This window comes from Aythya fuligula, chromosome 1 (genome assembly GCF_009819795.1).
Source record: "Aythya fuligula isolate bAytFul2 chromosome 1, bAytFul2.pri, whole genome shotgun sequence".
NCBI classification, from domain to species: domain Eukaryota; kingdom Metazoa; phylum Chordata; class Aves; order Anseriformes; family Anatidae; genus Aythya; species Aythya fuligula.
In genome coordinates this window covers 190320756-190341841 of record NC_045559.1, presented here as the reverse complement: position 1 = coordinate 190341841, position 21086 = coordinate 190320756, and the positions used below count along the sequence as shown (strand labels likewise).

The 21086-nt window shown below is 37.2% G+C and overlaps 1 protein-coding gene across 1 annotated transcript in view; it reads right to left on the bottom strand.

The window, feature by feature from the left end:
* Positions 1–300: 300 nt before the first annotated feature.
* The window catches only part of CWF19L2 (CWF19 like cell cycle control factor 2), a 67856-nt gene continuing 47070 nt past the window's right edge, over positions 301–21086 (bottom strand). The window contains exons 13-18 of the mRNA XM_032200301.1: positions 10972–11184; positions 9309–9425; positions 5617–5772; positions 4161–4241; positions 1750–1851; positions 301–860 (exon numbers count right to left, since the gene is read on the bottom strand). Coding sequence (XP_032056192.1) covers positions 720–860; positions 1750–1851; positions 4161–4241; positions 5617–5772; positions 9309–9425; positions 10972–11184 — 810 coding nt within the window. The 3' untranslated portion in view covers positions 301–719. The remainder of the gene's footprint in view (positions 861–1749; positions 1852–4160; positions 4242–5616; positions 5773–9308; positions 9426–10971; positions 11185–21086) is intronic.

Here is a 21086-nt window from a genome sequence, read left to right as displayed (position 1 = left end):
ACCCCTTATGTTTCTTTCCCCCTCCTCTCTTTTTCCTTTTCATTTTTTTATTGTCACCAAAATTAACTGTTACTATTAAAGCCGAATTTTGCTGCCTACTATGGACAATCTCATCATTCTCTGTGCAACAAGTCTGTTTAAAAATATTACTTCATTTTGAACGTACAGAAAATGACATTAATTCTTGTGCAGAGGGCCAACAGGAGGTTTATCACATCTTAACTGAACATTTATATTGCAATGGCTTCAAGCAATTTACAATGCAATTGCTTCAACCAACAGAATACAGACTCAAAGCAGTGCAACAATATGTTTGTTTTAATCATGTTCATAAAATTTACATCGTTTTCTATAAAAAGTTGCTGCAATAATTAACTACTGGTCCTATGCTACAAGATAAAATTTTTTGTCGTTTCAAGTATTATAAAAAGCCAAAAGTAAAAGGTATACCTTGAAGAATTCCAACAGCCACAGGGACATTATTATTTTGGCTCAGATAAAAAATGAAAAAACAGAAACACTGTGCAGATCTGGTTTGTTGGGCTTGCAGGTTCACATGATACACAAACTATCCAAACCAGAAAGAGACAATCGGTTAAACAATATCCCTGGGTTTAAAACATCCTAGCAAAATATAATATACTGGTGTCCTATTTAACATATGAAATATCCTTTAGTATAATTTATGGCTTATGTAGTCCTTGACCTCAAGGACGTATTCATTCTTTCTTTTTGGTGAAATCATACGGCTTCCACCACTGTGCAAACTGCAACACTTTCTTCCTCTGCTCCTCAAAGTTCTGCCTCACTCCTTTTCTCCAGAGCCGTGGTTCCAGGTCCAGCATGCCACCAATGATTTCCTTTGCAAGTAGAACAAAGATAGATAATGGTAAGTGCTAAAATACTGTATCACTTAATGCTATTTTAATACAAAATATAATAGTTTTTTTCCCCAATTATGAAATCACTTGTCAATGTTTTTTACTGAGAGCTAGTTATAAAAACTGGAAATTCTGAAAAATATACCAATTCCAAATTACAAATGTAGTTTGCTAGATGATTGCCTCAGCAAAATTCTTTTAAGTACAACACAGCAACACACAGCATAAATGTCCTAACATTGCAAAATTGTTGATGGAACATTTGTGACTAAAAGAGGGAAGTTGAGAAAAAAAGCTACCCATCTTAATTCAAGCAAGTTATATCATTCCCCAATCCCTCTTAATATTTTTGCACTACTGACTCTTTTAATAATTGATCACTGTGACAGAATAAGAAAAGGAAGATTTTATTGCAGCACTTCCTGCATATACCCTCTATTCCACATGGGGTAATTTAACCACACAGGTATTACCACAGGAGCTGTCTGTGAGCCTGTGTGTGTATGTGCCCTATTTTATTCAAGCAGGAGTCAGTGTACCTATATGAGGACACCACTGTCATTAAAAACCAATCTTTTTTCCTTCTTAAACAGCTGCAAGTATTTTCCATCTATCAGACTACATGTCAAATCTCCAGAGTCCCTATTGATTCAAAAGAAAAATGGATCTATAAGTCTGAGGACCAACCAGTGAAGAAATCAGCTATTTCTTTATTCACAAGCTGAGTCATTATGACTCACCATGAAGAGATAAGCAATGAACTGTGATAAGGTACATCAAAGTGACTGTTCTGGCAGCAACTGGTTTAATTACTTAAAATTTACACAACAAAGTGTAGTTGGTAAATCGATCTTTTACACAACAATACCTTTCCGAAGTAATGAGGGAACTTGTGTTGATCTTCAATGACATGAGCAAATCCTCCTTGAAGGCCAAAGTCCACTGAGAAGTATGGCAATCCTTTAGGAACCTATACACAAAAAAATGCATTTTTAGATGTTTAACAGACTGTAGGCATTTAATTCATCTCCCCACAACTTCCTGAATTTGAAAGTGGTTTTACAGTTGGCAGTATGACATTTTATTTAAAACTACTTCTGTAGTTTCTGTATACTACACGTATGTGTAGTATAAAACTGCTACCGAGTAACAGTAAAACCAACAGGTATGGGGAAAGAAAATACACGTCAACTTGATAAAAAGACACCAAAACCAGAAGTAACAGTTTGCCAGGTGGCAGAACAGAGGACATCTACAGAGGACACCTTTGAATATCAGGTAAGAAACTGTGAGGGACAGACACAAGAGAAGAGCCAGACAGCAGCATGCACACCAAGCAAATGTCATCCTGACTTCACAGCTCTGCATTATATGGGACGAGTAGAAATTTTAAGACCGTTACCAGCAAGCTACATTTATTAAAGATCAGGTGATTTATGGTAAGAATAAAAATTTACCCACAGGAAATATGGATACTCTGGGTGAAGGGGGAGGAAGGAAAACGCCTCTACAGAGAATAGGTTACTGGAAAATCCCACTATGTGACTATAAGTCATGATTAACCTGCCAAATTGGATAATTTCATAATTCGCTCGGTTATTTTCCACTCTTAATTGTTGGAGATGTTCCTGTATAGATAAGACTTAAAAAGCCTCAAACACAAGCACCTCCTCTGCTACAACCCAAATAACTGCAATTTCGACAAGCAACGTTCCTTACATTACTTGTGGATGGAGTTCATTTTCTTCTTCAGAGCAGCCCATCTGGAGCTGTGCTTTGGACTAGTGACTAGGAAAACACTGATAACAAACCAGCATTTTAGCTGTTGCTGAATAGTGCTTGCTGCCAGGTCAGCTGTCCCAGCTGTGTCCCTTCCCAGCCCAAGGAGGAGAGTAAGAAACAGAGCAGGGTTTGATGCTGTGCAAGGGTTGGCTGCTTAGGCTCATGTACTAGGGTTCTGCCTCTGGACACTAGTCCCAATTTCTGCACACAATTAGCCCATTAGATGTCTCAACCGTGTCTATTTTTGTGCCTGTTCTGTTTTCTGTTTTCATTCACCCTGCATCTTCCCTAAGTCTTTGCTTCAAATCAACTGAATTCTTTCTTGTCTGCACCTAATAGAGCTAGTGAAAGCGAACAGCTATGCATTATCATCCTTAAAACAAGCTCCTATATACAGGAAACCATCATATCACAGAATCATCTCGGTTGGAAGAGACCTCAAAGATCACTTTGAACCTCTGACTTAACACTAACCAGTCCTCCAACTAAACCATATCTCTAAGCTCTACATCTAAACACCTTTTAAAGACCTCCAGGGATGGTGACTCAACCACTTCCCTGGGTAGCCTATTCCATCCCCTTTCAGTCTTTTCTTTCTTAGGCTACCCAAACCCTAAACCACTTTATTTAGTTAAGTTCTCTAACCTACACTCTCCTCCTCTATAACTGTCTTAGAACCAGAGCCGAATTTTCCAGCCGAGTCCTCACAATATATAAAGCCTCTCATACTGTGCAGCCACCCAACCTCTTCTGCATTTAATTTCTCACTGTTGTATTAGGCTTCATGTCCCACTATTAAAACTCACCTCCTCTTCTTTCTCCTTCACAAGGATGTTTTAGCATAAAATCACTATATTTACTAAAAGATAGTTTCAGAAATTAGGTATTATTACTACACAGTAGTAAACTATACATGGTAAAAGCTATGCACCAAACAGCATTCACTTTCCTATTAAAAAGATGAACTAATCTTTGAACCTAAAATTTTCAGGATTATTCCTTTAAGATTTGTATACAAAGATGTTTCCATTTGGTATCCAGGAGACAGACGTGGTACTGTTTCTTTCTTTTAAAAATAAAGATTTATAATACTATTTATATCTTCACTTCATAAATTTAGCAACAGAAAAGGCTGTTCCAGGTCAATGCAAAAGAGACACCGTATTTTTTTCTGGACAGTAATTTGCAAGCCTTTTGATCTATCCTAATTCTTAAAGTTAATCAAGAAAATTATGCTGGTGCATGGCCTCAGCATGCCAGCTTTGTTCTCAACCAATGCTTGCAGCTCAGTCCATCTGTTGTTGAAATAAATGGGAATCTTTTTTAATGTCAATTAGGAGTTCAGTCAGACTCTTTAATTCTCATCACGACTATGCCATCTCCTGATCCACTAATTTAATTGTTTTCCCTTTCTTCTCTCTTTGAAACAGTTAATAACCAAAATAGACGAAAATAATTTGCTGAGAAATTCAGTGTTCAATACATTTCATTACTTACAGATTTCCGAATATCTTTTGAAGAAAGATCAATTAACTTCTTGTTCATGGACCACTCTTCATCAGACTCCATTATAGCTTTCTGTAAAATCATTTTTATCCAAATGTGAGAATAGTCCCTTCATACAGCAAGCAAAGTATTAACTTTTCAATGGAGTAAAGTGAATTGTAAGTACTTTGCACTGCAAGTACCAATTATTTCCTAACAAAGTAACTTCAATTTTGGCAACCTTCCTGATTTCAAGAACTTACGTACTTGATAGAAGTATCGTTTAATATCCTTAAACTCTCTTAATTCTATTCCTCTTTTTTTTTCCTGAAATTTATCTTTTGCCTGACACAAATTATCTTTAACAAGAAACTTTCAAATTATTAGGGACTAAAAGGTCACACTTTCTTTTTACTAAGCTCATGTTAAACCCACTGTGATTTTATTACACTATATTAGCATTTTTTTCTCCCTTTCCTTTAAGAGAAAAATCCAGATCAGAAGCCTGATTGCACTCAAGTACTTATAAAGCTGCCTCCGTATCTTCCATAGTATAGAAGTGGGTATAGCATAGGTACCTTTTAATTTTCATTTACTGTATATTTTAATGGTATAAGCTTGTACTTACATCTTTCTCTTTGTATTCCGAGAAAACACAAGTTTTACTAGCACTTAAAGCATAACCAATGATTTCAAACGTGGTAAAAGTTACTGCATTGCTATTTGTCACACTAACTGTTCCACTTCATCAAAAAACAATCACATTACTTATTTCCAGAAAACACAAATAATTTTTCAAAGAACAAATAAAATAATTTACTTATAAATATTAATGTGTGTGTGCACCCAGCTATATTTACCCTTATAAAAGTTTTTTCAGATACTAAATCGAATAAAGGCAAATCACAATCCAGTTTCTGAAAGTCAAAAGGCCTTGTAGAAGCATCAATGACATTTTCCTTACAGGGTTAGTTGAAAGAGACCAGAAAACCTATAGGAGAAATATTTATCATGCTACCTAATGCTCAACAGAAACCTAGGACACATGAAAATTTGGCCTACTGAAATAAAATGAAGATGATATAATGATATTTGTTAGATCAGTAGATTATTATTTTCTTATTTTATATGTCCCAAGGTACATGCATGGTTTTTCAAATTTATACTAAAGGACTTAAGCGAAGAGTATTGCAATCCTTACAGCTCTTCAACAAACTATGAATCTCTCATCTGTTTCCAGAACTAGTCAGTGCAGTCAGACTTGAGGCAAGCGTGACATACAGCTCTTCCACTGACTACTTGAAAAACAGAATCACCTCACAGGATTTGTTTTAAGATCAAGGAATATTTCTTCATCAATAATAAATCCATCTTTTTGATATACTTGTATATCAAAAATAGTTTTTCAAAAATAGATGAATTATGATAAACACATTCAAATGACCTAAGAAATAAAATTTTCATATACCTTAAAGTAGATTGGAGCCGTATCTCCTACTTCTCTTGGAAGAGGAATGCATTCGTACACCATGTGATATCGTTTCTTCATACTCATATTTGTTTCTATGAAGACACAGTCCAAGTCTCTTGCTTCAAACATTTTCACCAAAGCTGTTCTGAACATCTGTTTAAAGAAAAAGAATGTATAATTTGAATTAGGTTTTCAAACTTTCAGACATATTATTTTACTTACATATATATATATATATACATGTATATATATATATATACATGTATATACACGTGTATATATATACACACATGTATATATATATATCCTTAGAAATCAATAATAAAATGGAACAGCAGCAATCATAGTAGGAAAATCCTGTATTCTTCAACAATTTAATAAGAACTACATTTGTTATGGCACAAACATAGGAAGTCTAGGAAAACAGCCCCCAGCTCAGGCCCTCGCTTCAGTCCTTGCCTGAGCAAAGTTTCAGGGATGCCTGTGCCTAGCTGTGCACCCAGCTGCCATCGTTCCTGACTTGCTCCTGAACCTCACTCATCACTGCAGATGTCTGGCCATCACTGGCTGTGGCTGACCCCGTCCACCATCATGGCAGTGAGGAGATGCTCCCCCAGCTTGCTGTCACCTTCCACCCCATCTCACCTGCCACCCGTCACCTTCCCTGCGGAGCAGCCTGATCTTGCTGCTCCCAGACTCTGGGCAGTTGGTATTTGCATCTAAGAGATACAAGAGCATAATGGTACAGCTTGCAGTGTAGTTGCAGAACTAAATTACTGAGTACAATAGATGATTTCAGAGACCCATTCAGACTCATTTTCAAATGCATAAAAGATTTTGACTTTGTGACAGGGTGGATGTTTCAGAAAGAGTCTCAAGTTAACATCCTGAAAACTGCTGTTTTAAATGAAGGCCCTTGTATTACACCCACTCCTTAACCACTCCCATACTGTAAGCCAGGAATTCACAGAAACTGTGTGCTTCACAGACCACAAGTACCACAGGTCCATTACTTATGTAAGTCATAAATTAACCTTTTCGCATTGATTTTTTTTCATTCTTGATAAGTAACAACGCTTAGAAGTACAAACACCACAATTAAAAGGCTAACCCCATCTGAGGTTTAAGATTTCCTATTTTGATGCAATTGGAAAGTTGACAAATCAAACATAAGCAAATGAAGGCATTCATAAATATATCAAGTACTACAATAAGAGATGGAAAACGAGCCACTACCACAAATCATTACCACAACAGAACTAGAAGTTGAGGTCTCTTCTCCCCACCCCTTTGTCATCTTCCACAGTATAATAAACCAAAAGTATAAGAAACTTGATCAAATCTCTGCTTCTTAACCAAGCTCTCCAAATCAGACACATGTGCCCTGAATTCTTCCTTGTAACTAAGTTGTTCCACCCTGTGACAAAATAGTGCTACACCTTCCCCCCATAACAACCAATGAAACACAGCTGGAAGATACTTCCTACTAAACAGATCACTGTGCCCAGTGAACAGATCACTATGCCATGACAGATATGGGACCTTAATGGACACAGAGACAGGTAACCAAACTATGAGTTTGCTATCTTCTCCCCCCTCCACCTCCCAGACCTGTACTGCTGAAATGCACCAAAGCAGGTAGCTGTGGTGAGATAAGAGAAACATTAAACCAAAAGTTGAGAATTATTACTACTTAAAGTTGCTACCCTGCAATAACAAGTGAAATACAGATCCACTGAAAAGCATGGAATACCTACAGATGTTAGCTAACATTTCCCAGACTGCAGTTTCTTGTTTCTAAATGCATTGCACTTTTCCTCCAAATTCTGAGTGGGCCAAAATACCAACGGTAATCAGCATTGGAAAGGACAAAGCTGCTCGTAAGAGCAAACAAGAGGGCATGGCCTATGTTCAGATGCAGAGGATGTTGATACATGCCACTGTTCAAGCAACTGAACGTGCAGATTTATATCTTTTCATATTAAAAAATTACATGTGTATTTACTTTGGCAAGTGAAGCGCATAAAAGTCTAAAACATGAATCATGTTAAATTCAAGTGCCAGAAGCCAAACAGTATAAATGAACCTTTCCTGCTTTATTTGAACACATCTTGAAAAAAATCCCAGCAAAAATAGTTAGCTAAAACATGTGCTCAATCCAGTGTAACAGAGATGTTTTTTTCCCCTCAACCGCAACATCAGATATGGCTCTGGCATCATTAAGTTAGCTTAGCCAGTGACTAAGTGTATGTTTATACTCCTGTGGAAGCCTTCCAGACTCCTTCTACTGAATTACACAGGAGCTGAAAAATATCGTGTCCATCACCCCCTAAGTACTTTCCTACAAATAAACGTTTAAACTGAAAATTATTACATTCACAGCATTGGTGGGTTTACCAATGAGCTGCATTTTCTAGCAAGGAAAAGTCATGGGTTGAATACAGAAACTGCATTTGCTCATCTTTTCTTTATCCTATTTTCCTTCTCATATACACTTAGGAAAGTGGTCATCTTTTACTTATAACTGTTTCGTCTACACCCCTACTTAGTTAAAAGCCAGCAGAATAAATAAAGGATACAGGATAAATATAGTTCTCTCTTCTCTCCAGTGCTCTGTTTTAACTCCTGATCCTACTCATCACACTTATTTGCTTCTTATACAACTTTCTAAGTCATTTCTGTCCTATGAAAAAGTTCTTTTCGTTCCTGCTTGGGAGGAGCATAATTAACAAAGCAACACTGCATAAAAATTACACCAGCCATGCGAATCAATGCTGGGAGCAACCACGGAAAGTACGAGAATCCATCTGCCAGGCTTGAGGCAAGATCAAAGTTACTTAAACCATTTCAAACTCAGGGATTAACCTGTTTTTAAATCTAAGCAACTGTGCAAGCAATGACCTTTTTCCATAGTCTGAACTAGTCTCCAGTATTTTGATGTAAAACACAGGTTGTAAGTTATTTTTCCCTTGTAATAATCATAAAGGTGGGGCTGGGAGAGAGACTGATCCTTGTCAATCTTTTAGGCGTAAGTTTGTTACATTTCTCCCTTGATTTTCATTTTCCAAGGAAAACAAAACTCAAAACCTTCAAAATGTCTTCATATGACAGTTGGAAAGCATGAACCACTGTGCCTGGCACTTTATTCTAGTAATTCTTTTCAAAAAAAGTAGGAAATTGGATTCTAACAGGGACCTGACTTATATGAAGAAGAATGAAAATAGTTCTGTCTTGCTATCCGCCACAAAACCAGATTAGCTTAAAAAATTTCATGTAAACAACACATCTTTAGCCATTCTTTTATTATAAGTGATCTTTCCGTCCCGACAACCTTTCTTAAGACAGTTATTCCACTTTCTGTAAGGGATCAGCTGTACCTATGTTGTTCTTAATATGTTCCTCTAGCCTGCTTCCAAAGACCTCCAAGGATAGAAGCTCTGCAACTTTCTTAGGCAACATTTTTCTAGAGCTTATAAATGGGAATGTTTCTTCAGTGTTTACCCTGTGTTTCCCTTTACCAAGTTTTGACTACTAATATCCAACCACAGTGCAAGAATGTTCTGCCCCTTAGTAGAACCAAAAAGAGCTGACAAGCTGAAATTACGCAGTTACACATGACAAGTACAATATTATTCAAAACAACATTTTATAACAAAACCGTTAAAACATGAGAAGGTATCTCAGCTAACCTGGATTTCTTCCCAGATTTCTTCATCCAAAAGTGTGGCTGCAGTATGGTGCTGTAAGGGGGCTATCAGGCAGTGTCCTTCAGTAAGGGACTCGTTGCTCGGTAGAGACAAGTATACCTACAAAGAGTAAACAAAAACTGAAGTGCCTATCCTTCTTGTGTTAAAAACCTTCCTGTCGCTATGGCTAAGAATTACATTATCTAATAGATTTCAAACCAATAGAAGCCATTAACTTCTACTTACAGCAAGGTATTTACAGCAAGGACTTTAAACCAATTCAGCTTTCTCTCTGTTATTTACCTAACTCTTCAATAGTTAATGAACTTGACTGAAAAACACAGAACCATAGAATGGTTTGCACTGGAAGGGACCTTCAAGACCACCTGGTTCCAACCCCCTGCCATGGGCAGGGACACCGCCCACCAGACCAGATTGCTCAAAGCCCCATCCAGCCTGGCCTTGAACACCTCCAGGGATGGGGCATCCACAGCTTCTCTGGGCAATCTAGCCTTTACACCTGCTGAATAAAGAAATTTCTTCCAAATATCTAATCTAAATCTCTCCTCTTTTAGTTTTAAGCCATTACTCCTTGTACTGTCACTGCACTCCCTGGTAAAGAGTCCCAACTACTGAACCACATTCAGTAAAAGCCTAAGCGAGTGGGAAAAAATGATTTTTTTTTTCTTGTGCTGAAGTTTGTTTTGGGCAAGCTGCTCTTGGTGGCCTTGCATGAGCAGGGAGGTTGGACCAGGTGACCTCCAGAGGTACCTTCCAACCTAAACCATTCTGTGATTGTGACAGTTGGCATTATCCATCAGTAGCTCCAATGAAGTAGCAGTATCCAGACAGCAGCTCCACTGAAAAGTCAGTAATATCAGGCTAAGAGACCAACCAGTTATGAACCAGTTTATTATGAAATCACACTGGTTTTGTCCATTAGAATACACATGCTTTTTTTTTTAATATATCTTTTATATATATATATATGTACATACAGATATGTATATATACATACAGATCCATACACACGTGTAGGTATATGCATGTGCATTTAATTCCTTGGTCTATAAAAAGTTTATAAAAATGAAAATCAAATGAAAAATATCGATAATAAACGACAACCTTGCATAATGATCAGAAAAAGCCTATATTAAAGCATTTCAGATGTTATAAATCCAAATATTTATACATATTTTAAAAGCATTAACAGAAACAAGAAGGTTCATTGTACCAAACTTTTCTTCATTTCAAAGGATTTTAGGCTTAAGAATGGAATTCTCCACTTAGTTGTCTTTGACATCATTGAGATACAGTTCGTAACCAGTTCAAATTTCCTCCAGTGCAGTGTGATTTAGTCTTTCACAAAACCACCTACAGTCTGATCTCTGCACTCCAATCTTTCATTATTGCATCTGTCTTCCACAAATCAGAAGTTCTGATATCAAAGACTAGCTTTCTAATTCATGACAGACTTGTATCCTTCTGTCCCCAACCCTCAAGAAATTCTTGAAATCAATAGGAAGGTCTGGGAGAATAAGATGAAGAACAATAAAACATTCCAAAGCAGCAATTGTGTTCTTAAACTTAGGCACTCTACCATTAACACTGCCTTCTTTTATTTCTTTTTTTTTTTTAATTTTGTGCTAAATTACTATTTTCTTACCTTGGTACCAATTGCAATAATAAGATGTTTAGAAAGTTCACTGCTATCAAAGCAGTACGGGCACTTTTCCATGCGTGCAGCAAGCAGTTGGTGCTCACGTATTGCTTTTCTTCTTTGTATTTCTTCCTCTTCCCCACTGCGTGCTCTTTTTGCTGCTTTGGAAACAAACATATCATCCAGAGTGTAGTACTCTCTGTCAGTTTTTTCCATCAGCTGAAAAGATACACACAAAAAAATGCATTTTTATACAAATAGGCAAGGAAAAAAAAAAAAAAAAAACTTAGCTCTTAGGAACATCCTTTACTGAGAAAACGATAAAGTATGTAGCAGCAGTAGCACTGCTGCATTCCATTCAGCACCTGCAAAACATGCTATTATCAGATACGTCTCCTGAGAGCAGTCAGACACAATCTCAGACAGCATAGATATTAAAGTATAGATGTGTGACAGCAGTGAGAGGAATATATTACTATATTCCATCTCAAGTTAGGGGCTAGGTATTTCAACATTACCCTGACATAACTCCAGCTTTAAATAGATGCACAATTTTTTCTTCATCACATATATCATACATTTTATTTCAGTCTTTCCTTTCCTCCTCCTCCTCTCCTATTACAACTATCACTGCCCATTAAACCATCTGTTGTAGAATAGCTACACCATAACTCTGCACCTCCTATTCATACTCTGTGGAAACATGCCAACAATTGTTCTTCTCAAGTGAACAATACTAAGCCATTTTGTGAAGAAAAGTCTTTCTTGAAAGTACCTGTTGCTAGATAGGCATAACCAACACAACATCACCAGAAACAAGGCTGAATAATTCGCATTTTTTAACGTTTGTTTACTAATTGTTACACTTTAGTTAAACACCATACGTTTAAAAGGAAGCTCTGAAAATATTTAGTATTTGTTACAAAGATGTGCTTAAGGGTCAATGGTATCTTACAGGATCTTTATTAAATGGAAACCCAGACAAAACGGCTGTGTCTCACCTAGACTTTGAAGGAATGGAGTCTGTAGCTAGGAACTGGAGGCGATGACAGGGTGACAGGGTGACAGCAGCAAGAGACAGTGAATGGAAAGGAGAGGAGGGCAGAAAAGCATGTATGTGGGTCACAGGACAAACTTAAATGACAGAAGATTTCACTAAGCTTCACCACTCAACACACACATGTAGATGTGCTTATAACATTAGTCTTTATCAATCTTTGGTGACAAATAAATCCCATGTTGTCTTGCCTAAATGAAGACTTAACAAGTCTTGATTACCAAGACTGTAAAGGATTTAGGAAAGTATTTATCCACTTACTTTTCTGGCTACTCTGTGTACCTTTAAAATAATGTGCCAGTAATAGCCTAAACATTCAACATAACTAAAGCAAAGGTAAAAAGCTTTCAAAATAATTTTTCCAAGTTTTTCCTCACTAAACAAAGTCCTTATGCTGTGATACTTTTATGCTATACCTGACTGCAATTTTACCTTGAATAGTTTCAGTAATTTCCTTATCAAAATGACAGGGGAAAAAAAACCAACACATTACATAGATCTCTTGATGCTGGAGGTGCTGGACCTTCAGAGCACTGGCAGATTTATGTATGAGTAGCTTTCCTTCAAGAATTAGCTATAGCATTTCCTTCAAGAAACAGCAAAGGTGTCTTTGCAACAAATCCTAATACATATTAAAATACAGACTGGGGTAGCATTAGTCCTTTGCTAGAGGTAACTGAAGACATTTTATTCAATAGGTAGATCGCTTTCTGTGACTGTGTAAATGACATGTCTTTGTCAAGATAATGAAACAGAACCTCCTGAAAACTCTCTTAAAGCAGTTAGAAACATCTACCCAGGGAATAACTGAAGACCTGTACATCCATTTTCTCCTCCTTTTCAAGACCTGAAGTACTGTCCTCGCACGGAAAATAACATTGACATGAATGACGTTGTTCACTAGATATACTTAGACTAGCTGAAGCTTATTCTGCCTGCAGAGACAATAAAGTTGTATGTTTTCCCACAAAGAGCAGGTTTGAAAATTAAAGACTTTACATTTGATATTTTGAAGTAAAATATTAATATCTAGCGCACACACACAAAAAAATTCTTTGTAGTCAACTTGCTAAATATCTCTTCCTTTGGGTATAAAGGGCTCCTGAACCTACAGATACATATTGTGAACATTCAAAAGATTCAAAAAGGTCTAGTGTCAAGGGTGTCGTTACAGTTTTATTACTTGCTGAGGTCTGATCTAAGGGGCTTCTCTTCAAATACAGTCTCTCAGATATTTTGGTTACAGGCATTTCATCTCATTACAGAAACAGTTATTAAATCCAATCGAACAACATTAAGTTAAATGTTTGATATCTAGACTATAAAGCTAAATAACAATGATTCAGCAAACTAACCCTCTGAGTTACAGACCCTCTGGAACCGTCTCCTTTGTAACCTACAAAAATCCTGTCACGATGGACTGTTGATTTATATATGTGTGATTTATTTCACATAATTTGCCTGCTTCATTCAATTTTCTTATACAAAGAACATATGGTGCTCGGAGTGGTCTGCCTTGTTTAATGTTCAAATGTAGCCACCATTTAAGACAACAGCAATATTAAAACCAACTGCCATAAGTGAAAAGTTTTCCTAATAAAAGAAAATCCTATGTATATCCCAGGAGTAGTCTGTTTAGATAACATAAGACAAAAAGAAAAAAAAAAGGAGGGGGGAACACTATTTTGGAGGGTAGATAGGTAGTTTTCCACCCCAAAACACAGACAACAGCTCTTACTTTTCCTGAATACTGAATGAAGTTCCCTAAAACAGATCAACAATTTCTTTTGAAAAGGCTCAGTACTTTCAGTACCAAACAACTGAGTTAATTATATAATACTAAACAGATAAAGTTATACGGTTATATATTAAGAGCCACCTTCCAACTGATATTTTAACTGAATTGAATAATAAAAATTATAAAACTAAATCTGGAAAATGCAATTCTGGTTTAAGATGTGACATTTTGTTCAACAGAATTGGATTAAGCAAAGTCAAGGAACTCAATAGCATAGACACAAGACTACTTCAGAGTAATAAGGGAACAATACAAAGGTAGGTAGCAATGCAGCATTTTGGCAATAGAAGCCACAGGAAAGGGATATAAAGAGTATGCACAGATCAGGTTTGGATCACTTCTAGCAACAAACAAGATACTGAATCATAGAATATCCCAAGTTGTAAGGGACCCACACAAAGATCATCAAGTCCAACTCCTGGGTCCCCAAAGGACCACCCAAAAAGTCAGACCATGTGTCTGAGACACTGTCCAAACGCTTCTTGAACTCCAGCAGGCTTGGTGCCATGACCACTGCCCTGGGGAGCCTGTCCCAGTGCCCGAGCACCCTCTGGGTGCAGACCCTTTCCCTAACCCCCAGCCTGACCCTCCCCTGTCCCAGCTCCATGCCGTTCCCTCGGGTCCTGTCGCTGTCCCCAGAGAGCAGAGCTCAGCGCCTGCCCCTCCGCTCCCCTCGTGAGGGAGCTGCAGGCCGCCATGAGGCCTCCCCTCAGCCTGCTCTGCTCTGGGCTGAGCAAACCAAGGGGCCTCAGAAGCTGCTCCTACATCTTGCTCTCTAGACCCTTCGCCATCTTTGTAGCTCTCCTTTAGTAGAGTAACTCTCTTAATAGTTTTATGTCTTTCTTATATTGTGTTGCCCAGAACTGCACACAGTACTCGAGGTGAGGCCCCACCAGCACAGAGCAGAGCAGGACAATCCCTTCCCTCTCCCAGCTGGCAGTGCTGGACCTGCTGCACCCCTGAGTATGGTTGGCCGTCCCAGCTTCCAGGGCACACACTGAAATGTCACTACAGATCCCACTGCAATAACAGAAGACACAAAAGACTGTAAGGCAGTTCAAGAAACCAACACCCCAGTTTCAGACATTAAATAAGTGCTTGAAATAAACAAGATCTAAGAAGAAAGTTATTTCAACTTGCTTGTGCAATAAAAAAGCCTAGCCACTAATAACAACCATGCAGGTGTACGCTCCTCAAGCACCATATATACTTTCCCTTGCTGAAGAACAGGCAAGGGGGAACTGGAAAAATAAGGGCCTATTATTTTTTCCCCATTTTCACACAGTTAACAAGTTTACAAGACCTTTATTCAAGTAATAAATCTAGCACACCAATGTACGCTGCCATTATACCGCAGTTTTGAGACAAAGAGACCCAGTTACAGATGGTCAGCCTGTCCCTGAATCTTTGTTTCTCGTCATGTTTTTCACATCCTTTGGATGACTTTAAAATAATGTTAAAATGGGACATACATTTGCTTTTAAAAACAACCGTCACGAAAGGAATAACATTTTCTTTGCAAATTCCCTATTATCACAATGTCCCTACAACATACCTGAAAATACTTCAGGAAGTTCAGAAACCTAAAGACAAGCACAAATATTATCCAGCAAGAACTGTGTATTCCTACTGAAATAAGATATACTACAAGTTTATGTCAGTTAATCTATTCAGCAATGTTTTTGCTGCCTTTATAAAAAAAAAAAAAAAAAAAAAAAAGTCTGCAAGACTCTGCAATACTGGAATAGTAGCAATGAACATCATTAACACATTCTTTGTCAGTAGCAGTTAAAAGGCCTCTGAGGGCATCAATCCTTAAATATCATCTTCCCTCAAGTGCTACAGATGCCAAGCACCCATGTGTCAGCACTGAAATGCAACAAAATGCAGCTGCTGTTACACCAAACTAGATAGTACTCTTCAATTACTACTCTAAACATTAGCTTTTCTTTTCAAATAAGTTATTCAGGAAGAAAATGGAAATTCTCCTTCCAAAAATTTATACTCTTGCTTTTCCAATAAGGTGTCCAGTATGTTTTGCCAATTGCATGATTTAGTTATAATGAAATCTCTCTGAACAAGGTACTAGGGAATTGAAAGAACAACAAGAGAGTTCTCAAAATATGCTAGAAGGGAAGCAAGGAATAAAAACTGATTTATTTCATAAATATCTTCTTCAGTACAAAAGATAGAGCTAGTACAAATCCAAAGAAGAAACTGTGCTGCTGTATTAGAGTTGCTGGAAAGCCCCTGTGCTGCATCAGGTGAGGTATCACACCTGTTAGACGTGGAAGGCACTGCATTCTGGAAGTTGTGCAGTTAGTTCCCTGGCCACGCTTGTTGCTACGCACACTGTATATCAGGTGCTGCACAGCAAAATAGGCAGTCACCTATGTATCACTTCTAAGTTTGGATGTCTTACTTACATCTCTGAACAGCCCAAAGTTTACATAAGAAGTTCAGACATCTATAAAGATGATGTACCTGAAGTCATAGTTCCTACCAGACACTGGACAATAACAAGAGCTGACTCAACACCCACATCCGAGGCAGCATCTTCTCAGTTCCTTGCCTTCTCTTTCCCATTTCACTTTTTAGTTCTGGGCTCATCTGACACATCCTTCTTTCATATGTGCCCTCTATTTTTCAACTTCGCCTTTGGCAAGCAACAATTAACCAGAGAATAAACAGGCAGCTTCAGTATGCTTAGCACCACAGCATCCTACACCTCACGGCATGCAACAGTCAAGTTTCTACCACCCATCTGATGGGGATCTGTTTTCCAAAACCAGGCTGCAGCTTTGGTTTAACCAACAGAGACGGCATCAGAATTTTGCTTGTCCTGGCCAACAAAGGTCTGCAATATACAAACATTTAGCAATAGTCAGGGAAGACATCCAAACGTCTTTCAAGAGCGCACAAAAAGCATCCTTTGGGCTCCCATTTAGACAGCTTTACTACAGTGCAAATGTGCAAATGTGGCAGACACCCAAAAAAAAAGAAAAAAAGATCTCTAACCATTCAGCAGAGGAATTCAAGAAAGGATTAGCATCTGACTGTGCATAAATGGGAATAATTTGAGATGGAAAAGTTACAATGTTGTATTTGCTGATGAAATCCGTAGCATACCCTTATTATTCATGTTAATTATCACATTGTGTAAGTAATTATATAATATTCATTTCATATTTTTTTTGTTATTTTTATTTTTATTTTTCCAGCGTTAACATTACTGAAGCCATTAGGCACCTTGGCATAGGGCCGCTTCTGAAAGTAACTTTTGTAGATCTGTATTCAACACACTCCAGAGTCAGCCTCATTTTTCTGCCAACACTTGTTCAGATCACTGGAACTGACTCTCAGTTTAATTTTACACTGATTCTGTTTTTCTTATTGCTACAGTAAAACCCCTGGAGTCTTATACAGTGCTGGCTGCCTCCATATTCAATCTGAAGCATGCTGCATCTCTTATCTCTCCCTCCGCTGCTATCACTTGCTCTCTGGGTACATCCTATGGAAAGAAAGCCCTACTGAAGAATTTAATATCGTCATTGAAGTTAACCTCAAGAGACAAAACTCCTAATCAATGGGCATTCCACCTACATAATACACCGAGTGTACCTTTTCCTCTTCATATTTCCTCTGAAATTTGGGGATGAAACAGGAAATTCCATTAAATGCAGTTAGCATGGTAACAAAATATTCCTGCATTTTTTTCAGGTGGATTTTCAGCTTATTTTCTTGTTCTATTTTTTATTTATGTGCTGAACTTCTGCTGCTTCTGTTTTCTCTCTAACACAATCATATTTAAAGTTACTTCCATATAAGCTAATAAAAGTAAATCTGCTTGGAAAATCTGTGAAAAAACGTATATAGATTGTATAAAATGTACCATTTTGATTTTAAATTGTCATGGCAACACTGACGTCTTCAACCTTAAATGACAGAGTTAATATCTGTGGAATGTTGTACTCATCATATATTTTGGGAAGCTGCAAAAAAGAATAAACTATTTTTTGGGGAATATAAACCTGAGTGACATAAGAACACATCTCACCACATTTAAATTTAGTCAACATTTAACACTTATTGTTTAGAACAAAATCACCTCAGAAAAAAAGCCCTTCTGACCTCAAACTGCATTTGTTCAAGCCATATCAAGATAAAGTTTTATCATGTTAATTTTATTATTATAGCTCCAACCTCCCTACAACAAAAGAAACTAATTTTGTAGGTTTTATTCCACAAATAATTCAACACATAGGCATTTCCCAAACCGATCTTCCCAGTGAAATCATACACTAAACACATAGCATCAAAGGATTTTAACATATCAGTGCACAGTCTTTTTAAGTCCTATGTCAGTGACAGGAGAACATTACAAATCATGCTGTGAGCAAGGTAGCTCGGGACCACCTTGGAGCAGCAGAAAGTTAAGCAAGAACCAAACAACAGAGGATTGTTCAAGGGTTAGGGACCACACTCCTTGCTGTTTCTGTTATTTGAAATGAAAATTGCTCATTTTGCTTCAAATAGTTACCAGGACAGATAACATTTTATGTAAAAGTCAACTGAATTTAATGTAAGCCAAACAAAATACCTTCAGCCACAGACTGTTAGAATTTTAACTTTACAGTTTTAGCATTTAACTTTACAGTTATCCCTGTCTATGCCTCGAAGTCATAAAAAAGGGCTGTCCTGCATAAGTCTCCATTTGTAACACACCTGGTACTTCTAACCTAATTCTTAACGAACACAAAACACTTATGCAGTCATTTACTATGAGCTGCATCCATACAGTTCCTCTTTTTCCCAAGTTTTCTTCTGTAATCTAGCTCTCGCAGGAACAGCTTTAATTTTGCATCCACACAATATACACAGAAAGCTGTCTACTGTATTAAACTGAAACCTAGTGGAACACAGGATAAGATGCTTGAAACTATCTGTCTCAGGTTTTTGTGTTAATGTTTCTACAGCACACCACTCACATGCTTAGATCATTAAGTAAATGTAAAAAGCAACAGTGCACAAGAGCTTTGTAAGAGTTTTATCAGGTGTATTAAATGCTGCACTAGAAGGGCTTCACCAGGTAAAGAAAGAAGAAAAACGTTTATTACATAATAGTAGAAGCAGCAGCAACATCCTGCATTTTTTAGTTTAGCTTGTAAAGTGCTTGCAGACTATTATTTTGCTTTATGGTGATGGAAATGCAAATATGTACAACAGGCAGGCTTGCACAGCAAGTGAAAATGATAAGGCTGAAAGCAATTTTCCATTTTACAGACTTCAGAACCAAGGAAAGGCAATGTGTAAATGCCCTGTTTGCTAATCTATAATACCAGCATATCCCTTTACTAAATCCGTAAGTGAAGGCCAGCATTACTAATGTACTTTTGTACTTATAAATAATTGTCTTATATGTTTAAGTTCATGTTACAGATTATTGCAGAGATTTTGAAATGAAATTAGTTTATGGGCAAAATTTAAATGGTCTGATGAGCAACAATCTTTCTCACTTGCTTTTTGTAAAACAATCAAAAAGGAAAAAAATGCCTTAGTAGAATTTCTGCACACAAATAAAAGGTAATTTCTATTGAAGTAATGTTCTAGAAACCAGTCTCCATACACCCACATGCATCTACTGATGAAATGAAAGGATTACATAAGTTTTAAGCATGAATTTGGGAAAATTGAACGACTTACTCAGTACTACTCACAGACGAGGGCAGAAGAAACTACAGACATGTTACTTAAAGCTAATAGTAATAAAAACTGAATACTTCACATATATTTTGTATTATAAAACTGTCAGTAAAAAAAAAAAAAACACTCAATTTTCAACTTTTTTTTGTATCCTATAGTCATGCTTCTGTAGCAATGTGGTACATGCAAAGTTTAGTTTCACTCAGCTTCACGATTAGTACCATTTTGCGTTAAGAATGCAAACCTGGCATTCATCTGAATTTACTGCCTGGATACCTACGATCGGATCTCTTTCTCCTTATTTTAGAGGTCTGCAACACAATTTCCTGTGTCTGAGCTAATTCTCTTAATTCCTTTTATAGCCAAAAAAATCCTTTAGCAGCCATTCAAAATTGAACAGATGGCTCACACCACCAGAATATGTACTTGTCTCCAGTGACTCTCCAAAATGAATCTTGAGAATCAGTTTTATACAGGTTTTATAATGTTAGAAGAATCCCAGCTTTTTGTTTTGAAATTCTACCATTCTTTACAGTGAGCTCTGGTTTTGACAGTCCTGAATAGTTACGTAACAGTAACAAATCATCAGGTTATACTTTCCTCCAGATGGTTTATGTACCTGTTAAGCAGAAGAGACTCCCGAAGAATCTATTAGTAAACTCCTTTTATAATAAAAACTAACCATTTATTCCTGTCTTCTATTTTCTTTTCAGATTGCCATTATACTTGCTGTCCTCTGTTCCCCAGCAGCATGGATAAATAACGGTTGCACTCACCAGCTCATGAGTTTCCATACTACTTAAGCAGGGACCATTTGGTTTTAGTGTTTGTTATTATTCATCTCAAATTCAAGTTTGGATTTAAAATGATGGATTTTTATAAACTGAAGCTAACTTTTATTTAACTGACACTGTTGAGACAGTTCATCATTTATTCTCCATAAATAATAGCTCATGCATAGGAATCTCTCTGACCTCATTTATAGTTAATACTAGAACCACTGAATAACTTAGGTTGAAAAGACTTTCAAGATCATCAAGTCCAACCATCAACCTGACCTACCAAGTCCCATCACTAAACCATGGCCCTTAATGTCATGTCTCAAATACCCCCAGGGATGGGGACTCCACTGCTTCCCTGAGCAGCTTGTTCCGATGCATAACAACCCTCTCCATGAAGAAATTCTTCCTAATATCCAATCTAATTTCCCTGGCATAACTTGAGACCATTTCCTCATGTCGTGTCACTTGTCACCTGAGAACAGAGACGGACATGCTCCTCACTGCAGCTTCCTTTCAGGTAGCTGTAGAGAGCAATAAGCTCACCTCAGCCTCCTGTTCTCCAAGCTAAACAACCCCAATTCCCTTACTCACTCCTCAAATGCAAATACTTCATTAGTTCTGTCAAGCACTCATCTTTCCTAAATGCTTTATTGATATCATTATCAGTTTTTAGCAACACAACATTCCTGCAGGCTTCTTCCAGTGAGCTTAATTCCTGATTTTATTGTTTTAGAAAACAAAACATCTACTCAATATAATTCTCTCTAGATCAATTTTCAAT